This window comes from Chiloscyllium plagiosum, unplaced genomic scaffold (assembly GCF_037043375.1).
Source record: "Chiloscyllium plagiosum isolate Xiang-an unplaced genomic scaffold, Cpla_swu_hap1 HiC_scaffold_18, whole genome shotgun sequence".
NCBI classification, from domain to species: domain Eukaryota; kingdom Metazoa; phylum Chordata; class Chondrichthyes; order Orectolobiformes; family Hemiscylliidae; genus Chiloscyllium; species Chiloscyllium plagiosum.
Window position 1 is genome coordinate 27,474,661 of NW_028270156.1, and position 13,447 is coordinate 27,488,107.

The 13,447-nt window shown below is 40.1% G+C and overlaps 1 protein-coding gene across 2 annotated transcripts in view; it reads left to right on the forward strand.

Annotated features, from left to right (window-relative positions):
- The window catches only part of LOC122557702 (doublecortin domain-containing protein 1-like), a 554,199-nt gene that overhangs the window by 498,044 nt on the left and 42,708 nt on the right, over positions 1-13,447 (forward strand). For both annotated transcript variants that reach the window (XR_015760126.1, XM_087996361.1), the window contains exon 33: positions 3,250-3,414. Coding sequence is in view for 1 of the 2 variants with exons in the window: in XM_087996361.1 (XP_087852487.1) it covers positions 3,250-3,414 (165 nt within the window). In the remaining variant the exon portion in view is untranslated. The remainder of the gene's footprint in view (positions 1-3,249; positions 3,415-13,447) is intronic.

Below are 13,447 nucleotides of genomic sequence, written 5' to 3' on the forward strand. Positions count from 1 at the left end.
GAGCTAGTGTAGGAGGGATGGATTCAGGTATCTGGATCATTGAGATTTCTTTCAGGGCACGTGGGATCTGTGGAAGTAGGATAAGTTGCACTGAGATTCATAGAGCCATAGAGATGTTCAGCACAGAAATAGACTCTTCGGTCCAACTCGTCCATGCTGACCAGATATTCTAATCTAATCTAGTTCCATTTGCCAGCACTTGGCCCATATCCCTCTAAACCCTTCCTATTCATATACCCATCCAGATGCATTTTAAATGCTGTAATTGTACCAGCCTCCACCACTTCCTCCGGCAGCTCATTCCATACATGCACCACCCTCTGCGTGAAAAAGTTGACCCTTGGGTCCCTTTTATATCTTTCCTCTCCCACCGTAACCTATGCTCTCTAGTTCTGGACTGCCCTACCACAAGGAAATTGTCTATTTATCCTATTCATGTCCCTCATGATTTTATGAACTTCCATAATGTCACCCCTCAGCCTCAGACGCTCCAAGGAAAACAGCCTCAGCCTATTCAGCTCAAATCTTCCAACCCTGGCAACATTCTTGTAAATCTTTTCTGAACCCTTTCAAGTTTCACAACATCCTTCCAATAAGAAGGATACCTGAATTGCATACAGTATTCCACAAGTGGTCTAACCAATGTCCTGTACAGCCACAAGATGACCTCCCAACTCCTGTACTCAATACTCTGACTAATAAAGGAAAACATACTGAACTCTTTCTTCACTATCCTATCTATCTGCAACTCTACTTTCAAGAAACTATGAACCTGCTCTCCAAAGTCCCTTTGTTCAGCAACACTCCCTAGGACCTTACCATTAAGCGTATAAGTCCTGATCTGATTTGCTTTTCCATAATGTCGCACCTTACATTTATCTAAATTAAACTCCATCTGCCACTCCTCAGCCCATTGACTCATCTGATCAAGATCCCATTGTAATCTGAGGTAACCTTCTTCACTGTCCACTACACCTCCAATTTTGGTGTCATCTGCAAACTTATTAACTATACCTCCTATGTTCACATCCAAATCATTTATATAAATGACTTAAACTGAAGAGGCACCTATATCCTTGCAGGAAGTTGCTAGTACCACCGAGGAGGGTTCAAACTAGTGTGGCAGGGCAGTGGGTACCAGAGCATGAGGTCAGCATGTGGACAGAAGGTAGAGGTTAATAGGATGAACAGGTAGGGCCAGTTTAATGCACAAGATGCAACTATAAAAAGTGTATTTAGAAAAGCAGGGGGGAGAAATAATAAGATTCTGGAGGGCATGATAGAGTGTGCAGCCAAAATTCTTTATACAAATGCATGGAGTGTAAGGAACAAACTAAATGAGCTTCAGGCACAGATTCAAGTTGGAAATTATGATATAGTAGCCATTACAAAGACATGGTTGTGGGTTAGTCTGGACTGGGAACTAAATATATCAGGTTATAAAGTATACAGGAGGGATAGAGAAAATGGCAGAGCAGGTGAGTAACATTGTTGATTAGAAACAGAATTACTTCTATAGAGAGGGAGGATTTAATGAGAGGAAAGAGCCCACTGGAGACCTTATGGGTGGAACAGATGAACCACAATAAGTAATAGCTAAAACCACAATAGATGTAATATATAGACTGCCTGGTCGCTGCTCAGCAGTGTTATATTGTATAAGGGCTGAAATTAGGCAGTTATGTAGCAAAAGCAGAGTAGTATTAATGAGGATTTTAATCTTAACATAGACTGGGAGAGATAGACAAGCATTTCCCAGAAACGTTGCAAATTTCTTGAATGTGTTGAGGATAGTTTCCTACGGCAATATGTCTCTGGTGCGACAAAGGGACAAGTTATATTGGATCTAGTAATGAGCAATGAGTCTGATTTAATTAGTGCCCTAATAGTTTGTGATCATAATAAGATTGAGATTCATGTTGTGTTTGTGAGAGGTAAACAAAGATCAGTTCCTACAATTTTGGATTTAAGTAAGGTCGACTTTAATGGGATGAGGCAGAGATTGTCCATGGTAAACTGGGAAGCTCTTCTAACAAGTAAAACAATCGAGGAAGAATAGAGGGTGTTCAAAGAAACATTAATGCTATTCAGAAGCAATTTGTATCCATGGAAAGGAAAAGCTTCACCTCACAAAAAAAGCCATCTAAGGAGGTAAGGTCAGCAAAAAATGCAAAGAACAGTACAGATCCCAAAGAATGGGACAGATAGAAAGATCAACAAAGGGCCATAAAGTGGCTTATAAGAATGATGATGAGGGATTTTGAAAAAAAACTCGCAAGGGACATAGAAGACAATGAAAAGTGAGTTTATAGTTGTACAAAGAGAAAGTGGCTGGTTAATGTTGGCCCATTGAGAGTGGGGATATTGATAGTGACCATGGGAAATGGCAGAGAGGTTTTGATGGGTCAAATAGCTTTCTTTTGGTCCTATGTTTTATGACCTTACTGTCTTACTATCATCAACAGAAGATTGACAGAAAACAGAGAGTATGTATAAATGGGTTCTCTGATTGGCATAATGTGACAAGTGGGATCCCACAGGAGTCCATGCTAGGACCTAAACATTTTACAATTTACTTCAATGGCTTAGGTGAGAGGAGTGCAGCTATAGTAGCTAAATTTACAGATGACACAGAGGGAAGTATGTTTTGCAGAGGACATAAGGAGCTGACAGACCATTATTGACAGGTTGAGTAAGAGGGCAAAAATTTGGCAGATCAAGCATAGTGCTATTCACTTTGGCAGGAATAATTTTTTAAAAATTATCTAAGTGGAAAACAATTGTAAATTTCCAAATTGCAAAGGGATCCAAGTGTTCTAGTAGATGAGTCATAAAATGTTAGCTTGCAGGTACAGTAAGTGATTAAGAAGGTTAATGGGATGCTATCTGTTATTATGAGAGGAATTGATCATAAAAGTAAGGATGTTACACTTCAGTCATGTATTCATATTACCTTATGCATTCATATTCAGAGAGTTGGGGATTGAACCTTCAATTTTCTGACTCACATGAGAGTACTCCCCACTGAACCACAGATAGCACCTGTTTCAGCTAGAAAGTCTGGTGAAAAATCGGAAAGGATGTAAACGATAGGGTGAATAGGTGCTTTATTTTGAGGCCATTTACTGCCCCACTTCTAGGATGGATGCAAATAGGATGAAAATCAGAGGAATATTAGTCAGGTTGTCTTTTATCATACACTCACTTGCCAACATAGTTGATTCCTGTGATTCATGTTTCCACTCCTAGACTGGGCTGAGCCATCGACCCATGGGACTGACCACTTGGTACAGAGATTACCCCGGATCACCACAGAGGACTTGGAGAGTATAGACACTGAACTCATTAGCCTCATTGTCAGGAATCCCATAGATGTCTGGGTCTCCTGTGGTGAATCATTTGTGCCTTTGAGTGGTAAGAACTTACTATTTGCCAATTTGAGTTTTAAAAATGTGTGTAGCTTGGCATTCATGCAGTGCTTTCACACAACACTTCATTACATAGCCCAATATTTTTGCATTTGAAACAGAAAAGTGTTGAAAATACTCAGGTGGCTAAGAAGAATGGCCTGGAAACTTGAGCAGAATTTTATTCCTCAATAACTTGTGGTTTGGGATTAGCTGGGATATTCCTGTCAATTATCCTGATTGGTGCAAATTAGGGAGTTAAGGATGATTTAATTGAGATTTTCTGGATTATGAAAATAATTGATGGAACAGGTGAGGCAAAATGTTTTCTATTGGTGTGGTCTCCATGAAAAAGGGACATAACTTTAACGGCAGAGCAAAGCTATTCAGGAGATAAGTTCTGAAATACTTCCTTTGGAAAGTGTGGATGAAGTGTAGAATGTTCTACCACGACAGTCAATAGATGCTCGTCTAATTAATACACTGAATCTGAGATGAGTATGTTTTTTCCAGGAAAGGGTATAAAAGGATATATAATCAATGTGAATGTCAGAGTTGAGCTATACATTGAGGAAGGTGCAAACAAAATCATTTTGACTTGGTGAAATAGTATAAAATGGGCGCAGACCAACCAATTCACATTGCAATAAGTTTATTAAAAATTGAGAGGGTGGTATAACCGACAGAAAGCGTCTTCGTCAGCTTCCTGCTTAGGGAGCAGTGTTGAACATCAGTCACATTCTGCCACACCAATTATTTTCAGCACTTGAGCTTACACTGGTATTCCATACTATGCTGTCTGTGAAAAAAGATCCATTATGCATATGATTATGCTTTAGTTTATTACATCCTGTGGAAGTGGAACCCAAAGGTGCAGATGTGAAGAAATATCTGTGGTGCAGTCAAACCTTACAAACAGCTCTTCCTCATGGATTTCTGTGCTGCACTATATTTAACAATGAACATTTTAGCTCTAACAGAAAATTTACAACATCCACCTGGCAATCAAATTCACTGATATAAAACTACAGAATAACTTCTCCTAACAAGTTGATTAAAAGATATCTATAAAACTGCAAAACACAGTGGAACAGCATGTGATAAATATTTCACTATTTAAAACAAGTGACTACTTTCTAGGGAGGCATATTCTCGGCTGCTGCTGAAATGATTAATTAATTACAGGTTAGGAATGTGCTTACTTTTGAAATATAATGAATCCTGCAGCTTATTGTCTCATTTAACTTATTACGCTTTTTCTGGTAGCATTCATTAAGACAAAGTAGCAAAGTAGCCTGTAGGGAGTCAATGCCAAATGTCCCTATATTGTAAAATATATCGTGGTAAACTCCTCATTGTTTGCAAATGCCAAAATTATAAACTATTCCATTGTCTTCTCTGGATCCTCATGGCTGGGGAGTCCAATGCAGGTTTGGCATGGATGTTCACAGAGTGGGCAGTTCATGCAGTCAATATTGGTGCTCAGGAAAGCCTCTGACACATAGAGTCATAGAGTCATAGAGATGATGTACAGCATGGAAACAGACCCTTCGGTCCAAACCACATCCGGCCTTCCACTGGGCATGTTGGATGTTGTGAATTTGGTGTAGATGCTGTTTGAAATATGCTGAAATTTAAGTGCTTGTCTCTACATGACATGGTCAGTTGCAATGTTTACCCAACAGAAGTGGTCTGCAGTGCAGTTTGTAAGGGTCTTTTTCAAGTGTTCACATATTATTTGGCCGACCAGTTTGATCTTTTATCCTGGAGATAATTGGCTGTTACTGGGGAGGCAATGGCCTTGTGGTATTGACACTTGTAATCCAGAGTCTCAGGTCATGTTGTAGGGGCTTGGATTCAAATCCTGCCATGGTAAATGTTGTAATTATACATTCAATAAAAACCTGGAATTAAGAGTCTATTGATGGTCACAAAACCATTGCCGATTGTGGAGAAATCCCCATCTGGTTCACTAATACCCTTTTGGGAAGGAAACTGCCGGCCTAGCTTACACGTGACTCCTGACTCACAGCAATGTGGTTGACTCTTAAATGGGGTATTAGGGATGGGCAATAAATGCTGGCCTAGCCAATGATGCCCACATTCCACGAATGAATTCAATAAAAATTTGCTTGGGATTGCTACATAACATATAGCTCACATTCAAATGCAAGTGAATCTAACATGATTGAAAAGCTCAGGAAGGATTCCTCTCTGGAGTTTTCTGATGAAGGTTTGCTTCTGTGCTTTCAATGACTGAATAACAAATCAGTCGGCACGGTGGCACAGTGGTTAGCACTGCTGCCTCACAGCGCCAGAGACCCGGGTTCAACTCCCGCCTCAGGCGACTCTCTGTGTGGAGTTTGCACATTCTCCCCGTGTCTGCGTGGGTTTCCTCCGGGTGCTCCGGTTTCCTTCCACAATCCAAAGATGTGCAGGTTAGGTGAATTGGCCATGCTAAATTGCCGTAGTGTTAGGTGAAGGGGTAAATGTAGGAGTATAGGTCTGGGTGGTATGCGGGTCGGTGTGGACTTGTTGGGCCGAAGGGCCTGTTTCCACACTGTAAGTAATCTAATCTAAAAAAAAATCATCATTTTTGTGGAACACTACAGAGATTTGAGGAATGAGATCAGTGAAAAAAACTGGCAAAATCTGGAAACTATTTAGGTTTAATAACATTAGAGCATGACTCATCCAGTCAAATAAACCAATTTTCTCAGTTTTTTTGAATTTGATCATGGGATGTGAGGGCCAGCATTTATTGTTCATCCCCAGTTGCCCTGGAGGAAGTGGTTTTGAGCTGTCTTCTTAAACTGCTGCAGTACTTTGGATATAGGGCTACCCTCCATGTTGCTAAGAAGGGGATTCCAGGATTTCTATCCTGTGACAATGAAGGAACAATATACTGTAGTTCTAAGTCAGGAGAGTGTGCGACTTGGAGGGGAACTTGCAGATAGTTGTGTTCCCATGACTCTTTCACCTTGGCCTCCCCGTGATAGAGATTGTGGATTTGGAAGGGTTTTTGAAGGTGTTTTGATGCATCTTGTTGATGGTATATCTGTCACTATGTATAGTAGTGAAGGGAATGACAGGATATTTTACTTCAAAGACAGAGGGGAATCCATGAGATATGTGATGAGCAAAGAGATAGATAACTGCCAAAATGGAACACACTAGGCAAAGTCTGAGTTTTAAATACAAATACAGGTGTTCGGATGTTAGCAAACGTTTCGAAAATATGCAAAAGGCCAAGGTCATAATAAGTCATTACTGATCATGGTGTTACATTGCAAAGGAAGAGAAGTTGCCTCAGACCAATGAGGCACCTGAATAAGGAAAAACAATCTGACTTTGTTGGTGATCATATAGTGAAGTTACTTCAGGGACTTCACATTATTCAATCCATTTAAATGGTGGAGTCAGACACCAACATTCTTTTTCACACAATTTTCAGTGGAGTAGCATTCTAAATGACATCATCTAGCCCTCGTATTTAACTTTGCATTTCTGCTATCTTGATGTTACTGGCTGTTCTGCTTTGTTATGGCACACGGATAGCAAGTCAAACCAAATCAACCTCAGTACCATTGAACTCATAATACGGTGATTTTAAAATACTCAATGACTCTTTGTGGTAGTGTCCTTACCCCTGGATCAGGAGGCCTGCGTTCAAGTCCCACCTGCTCCAGAGGTGTACAATAACACCTCTGCACAGGTTGATTAGAAAAATAGATTTAAAATTACTCAATTGTTCTCACCAGACCTTACAAATAACAGATCTTGGACACCAAGTTTAATTATATTCAACTATGGCCAACATTTCATTTTGCCTTCTTAATGACTTGCTGAATCTATGTACTAACCTTCTATGATTCTTGCACAAGGACATTCAGGTTGCTTTGCACCTCATAATTCTGCAAATTCTTCCATTTTGTAAATGCCCACCATCACATCTCGGGTAAATGTCCTTCTTCCATCAATCCCGTCATTCATTGTGACAATTTGGTAGGCCGCATTAATATAACTTCTCATTCTTCTAATCCATAGAGAACACAGGCACAGTTTCCTCAATCTTTTCTCATAACACACTGTTGCTATCCCAGGAATCAGCGTGATAAACCCACGGTGCATTCCCTCTATACTTGGCAATAGAAAGAAGACCAAAACTGTAATCATATCTTTGGTACAGTCTCATCAAGGGTTTATACAATTGCAGAAAGAATCTTTATCCCTGTACTCTAATCCTTTTTCAATAAAAGCCAATGCGCCATCTGGCTTCCTAATTGCCACATCTGCATGTGAGCTTATAATGAACAAAGCACCCGGATTTATTTGTATGTCAACACTTTCAATCTCTCACTTTTTAAGAAATAATCACATTTCTGTTTCTTTTACCTTCACATATTTCCATCTGCCATATTCCTTGCCCACTCTCTTAACATGTTTTAATTTCCTTGAAGCCTCTTTTTATCCATCCCCCAAATTTCCAATCCCAGTTTTGTGTGGCCAGCAAATCTTTATTTTATTTGATCCTCGCATCCAAATTATTAAATGGATGCTGCCTAATATGGGCCCAAGCACTGATCCATGTAGTAGCCATCGAGGCACAGACTGACAACCTGGAATGATCCATTTATTCTTTCTTTTTGTTGCTCTCTCCTTTCATAAATTCTTATTTCATGTTAATTTAATTATAATCTCTTATTCTGTGTTAATTTAATCATAATTATTTATTGCACCATTTTAACATATAAAATAATATTAAAGGCATTCCTGCTTTTTAATTTTCAGCTTTACTACCTGTGAAAATACTTCAGTATGATTGGCTGTTTACCCAACTCGCTACACACCTGGAGACTCCTTGATTTGACAACAGATTTAAACTGGTGTTGGAAAAGGGGAATTGAAAATCCATCTCTAAATCCTTATGTGCTGCTTTCTTTGTGGCCGTTTATGTCACTATTGACCATAGTTTAGTGAGAGATTGGAAGTGTTGACATGCAAATAGATCTGGTGCCTTGTACATTTTAAGCTCACATGCAGATGTGGCAATTAGGAAGCCAAATGGCACGTTGGCCTTTATTGAGAAAGGATTAGAGTACAGGGATAAAGATTCTTTCTGCAATTGTATAAAGGTTTGATGAGATTGCAGTAGCAAATTAATTTAATCATCTTCCTTTGTTTCAATATCAGTCAGTGGCATGAATATCTGAACACCAGAAGTACCATCAGATACCTTTAGAGGGCCCTATGTACCTATGTGTTTTCAACTGTTCTGGAGATAATCAGTACTCAGTTTAGTAAGTAAAAGCTGCTGATTTCTAAAGTGCCTGCTATGTAGAACTTTTACAAAGAGCACCATTGAAGAAGCCTTTCAACCCATCCGATCCAAACTGTTTTTTCACACTCCACCTGAGCCTGCTACTCGATCTCCACCTCTAACAACATGTCCTTCTATTTCTGTCTCCCTCATGTACTGATCTAGCTTCCCTCAAATGCTTCAAACTATTGTTCACCTCAGCGACTCTAAGTGGTAATAAGTTCCATATTCTAATCATGCCAAAGATGATTGAAGGCTCCAAATTTGGGACTCAACACAACCCATCGCTAGGCTCTTAAGGTTGATGGTGAAAGTGAAGAGCCATTCAAACAGATCCCTATTCTAAATAGTCTTTAGCAGGATCTGACAGCCATCTTAGTGATTTTCTGGTGCAGTACATAAATTATCAGCCTCTTCTAGGGTAGAGAGGTGGTTACTGGAAAGAATTTGGACTCACTCCTGTTTGTATCTATGTCAGTGTGCTCATAACCCTCAGCACTCCATTCAATGGGTTCACCAGGAGCCCTGAAATATTTTGTGGTCCAAGCCTGATTTGCATTCAGTCAATGAGCTACTCAATAATGCCAAGAGCAACTTGTCAAATTGGATTTAGGATAGGGGCAAAACATTCAACTATGCCACAGGAAGATCAAGCTAGTGTTAGGCAATGAAAGCAGGTGGGCAAGGTGCACCATCCTAGTGTCTCCTGGTTCCACATTACATAGTATCCTCTGAAAGATTGCAGCTCAGCTCTTTAGGAATCTTGAGCATTCATGCATCTCAATGGCCTACTCCTGCACCTAATTCATGTGTTCATATGTTAGTTAGAAAATGATGCATGCTACCTGCTCTTGGTATGTCTAAGTCAGAATGCTGGAGGTTTATTTGGATTCTAGAGGTTTGAGTAACAAAGAAGCTCACATTTGATTGCTGAGAAAGTGTTCCACTGTTGGATATATATTTTAGAATGCAAAGTTAAACTGAGGACTTGTATGCCTTCATGTGCTGGACATAAATAATCCTTGTCATAAAGACGAGGTCACATGTCTTCAGGAACCCAGCTAGTATTTATTCCTTAATCAGCATCACTAAAAACACATCATCAGAGTCATTAACACATTCTTGTTTATGGGAGCTTCCACTGACCATAGTTCTTCAGCATATTTCCCTGCATTACCAAAATACTTACAATTCAAAATAGTTAATTTGCTGTAAAACTGAATGTCCTGCATCCATCCTGAGCTTGTGGGTCACCATTTCTCAAAGGTGCTAGTCCACTACTGTACTCAAATTTAAGTGGCACCTTCGTATTATTTACAACTTTCAAAAGACATTAGGGGTTTGCATGATTGTGCATTTGTCATTGAAGTACAGTGTGCCGCTTTAGCCTCCAAACTTGGTTTCTGACTGTGTTAACAGATGAGCTACAGATGCCTACACAATAGTCACATTGTAATTAATTTTGTGTTGTCATGGATTTTCTGTGGCAACACCCTATGTCGATGCCACATATATAATTTGTTAATATAGAAACAAAGGAATATAGAATATGGGAGCAGGAACAGGCCATTTGGCCATTCAAGCCTGTTCCACTAATCGAAATGATCATGGCTGATCATTCAATTCAGTATCCTGTTCCTGCTTTCTATCCATATTATCCATTTTAACATTCCAAATTGTGAAATTTAGAGTTCTCTTGCTTTGACCACAAAGGTGGTAATCCCACTGGGGATCCCAGCTAGCAGAATATGTGTGAAATTATTGTTCGGGCAACTTTTCCAGCCCCTCCCTCTTTGGGGTGAGCTGCTACTCAATAACAAATGCTGTTGCCCAACACAGGCATCAGGACATCTGCGTGCAGATTCTTGACTAGAGACTGCCAAGTTGCAGCCTGTTAGTGATCTTCTTTCGCCATGTCAGTTAGTAAATGGACCCTGATAGAAGCCTGCAGATGCCATTATTTAAGGTGAGGACCTTGAACTATGGTCATTGTCCCACTGATCTTGACAGTTTGGTGGTCAAGGTTTGGTGATGTATCCAACCATGATGACTGGGACCACTTTGCTGCCGAAACCTTCTCTCCTTATAGCAACAGGTGAGATGCATCGTCTCCTTTCAGCTGCACTATCACTTAGGATAACCAAACTGGAAAACCTTCACATATTCCCAATGGCAGCATCAAATAAAGTCAGCTGCATTAGACTCCGTGCCCAGATTGTTAGATTCAATCATTATTGTCACCAGAACCAGATCAGTGAAAGTGATGCTCAAATATCTGATCTCCCAGAATGAAAATGAACCATTTCAGAACAACCTAAGTTCTTAATTCAAGAAGACAGCTTTTTATCAGCTCAAGGTTGACTCCCAAAGGCAAATATAGAATATCAAGCATGTGTGCGTTGGAAGAGAACACCTGCTGAGCATCATGACATGAACTCCCCCCGTCCCCAACAACAACTTCAGGAATGTGATGGCTGTAACTATCTTCAAGAAGGATGGTACATTATGTTTTGGGAACAAAAATGATACTTCCTTCATGTCCAGAACAAGGAACAACCTGACACTCATTAGTCTGATTCATGAATTTCCTGTCACTGAGGAAATGTTTTGGGAGACAAAGTGCGGCATTAGCTCACAAATTGAGGGACAGTCAATAACACAGTAATCTAGATGTCAAATTGCCTTTGCTTAGTCCCTTTTCCCACATTACAAAAATTACACTGACCTCACAATGTAACACAAGTATTTTTATATGCAAAAGATAAAGTAGCTAGGCAATTAAATATATTTATATATTGTTCTTACTTTACTTAATGCAAAACCTGTTACTAAACATCAATCTTTTTAGATGTAGCATTGTCTTCAAAAGGCACAACATATATTATTACCTTTAAATGCCTCCTGCTTCAGTTACATTTAATTGATGAACTGTTGCTGTGCTCAGTCGACTGTTACTGTGAGATTGATAGTTTGTTTTTAGAATCCCTACAGTGTGTAAATAGGCCCTTTGGCCCAACAGGTCCACACCGACCCTTCAAAGAGTATCCCACCCAGACCCATTCCCCTACCACTCTACATTTCCCCTGAATAATGCACCTAACCTACACATCCCAGAACACTATGGGAAATTTAGCAGGGCCAAGGCACATTCTTGGACTGTGGGAAGAAACCGGAGCACCCGGAGGAAACCCATGCGGACATGGGGAGAATGTGCAAACTCCACACAATTGCCAGAGGCTGGAATCGAACCTGGGTCCCTGGCACTATGAGACAGCAGTGCTAACCACTGAGCCACAGTGCCACCTCAAATCAAATAGATTGCCAGACTGTCATTATGAAGCTAGTAGACCATCAGTGTGAAGCTGGTAAATTGTCAATGCGATTGATAGAATGTCACAAGAACTTGGTGGACTGTTGTTGTGAAGTTGGTATATTATCAATGTTTGTTATTGTATTGGTACATTGTCACTGTGGTTGGTAGACTGTGCCTGTAAATAGTAGACTGTCAACATGAGGTTGATTGTCAGTCACTCCAATTGAAAGACAGGACTTGGTGGGGGAGACACCTTTCAGTCAACTGGTGCAATTCTGGTCTACTTGCTATAGGAAGGATATTGTGAAACTTGAAAGGGCTCAGAAAAGATTTACAAGGATGTTGCCAGGGTTGGAGGGTTTGAGCTATAGGAAGAGGCTGAATAGGCTGGGGCTATTTTCCCTGGAGCGTCAGAGGCTGAGGAGTGATGATATAGAAGTTTATAAAATCATGAGAGGCATGGATAGGATAAATAGACAAGGTCTTTTACCCGGGGTGCGGGAGTCCAAAACTAGAGGGCATAGGTTTAATGTGAGAGGGGAAAGATTTAAAAGGGATCGAAGGGGCAACTTTTTCACACAGATGGTGGTTCATGTATAGAATGAGCTGTCAGAGGAAGTGGTGGAGGCTGGTACAATTACAACATTTAAATGGCATCAGGATGGGTATAAGAATAGGAAAGGTTGAGAAGGATATGGGCCAAATGTTGGCAAATGGCATTAGTTTTAGTTAGGATATCTGGTCGGACTCGAGGGTCTGTTTTCATGCTGTATATTTCTATGACTCTATGACTCGATCTGGACATTATCCAATCAGTCTATAATTGGGTTTGCAAGAATTTTGCCTAAATGCTTGTAGAGCTGATTTCAAATGAACCCTACAGCTTGTTTGGCATCCTCTTGTTAAATGGAGGAGGCATTGGTAATGGAAATTTTCTAGCATTCTTAGATATAGCTGATATACAATACAGGCATCACTGCTATTTAGGAGCATTGAGAATAACTGCTTTCTGCACTCAGAGTTTTGTTGACTTGTGGAGGTCATTGTTGTCAAACACACACTGCCATTATTTGTAGAGCTGGCACAGCTGTTCTGATATGGGATTTTCTCAGCAATGGTGGCCTTTTCTGAGAGGTGCCTGCCAAGGTGTGAGAGATGCTCAGCATATTAAGAGGTTTCTCCTCCAACATGTATGACAGATAGAATATCTGATGAACCACGTCCGGTTTGATATCTATGTTTTGTTTGGGTAATATTTAGAGGCAGATTGAATCTTATCTATGCAGAATTGAAAAGATCAAGAACATCTTGTCAATCCAGGGCAGAATGGGGAAAAATCACTGTAGTCATTTGCATATTGTAGGCGATAAATGACAATGGCAGTTAGTTAACTTTGATAAGAGAGGT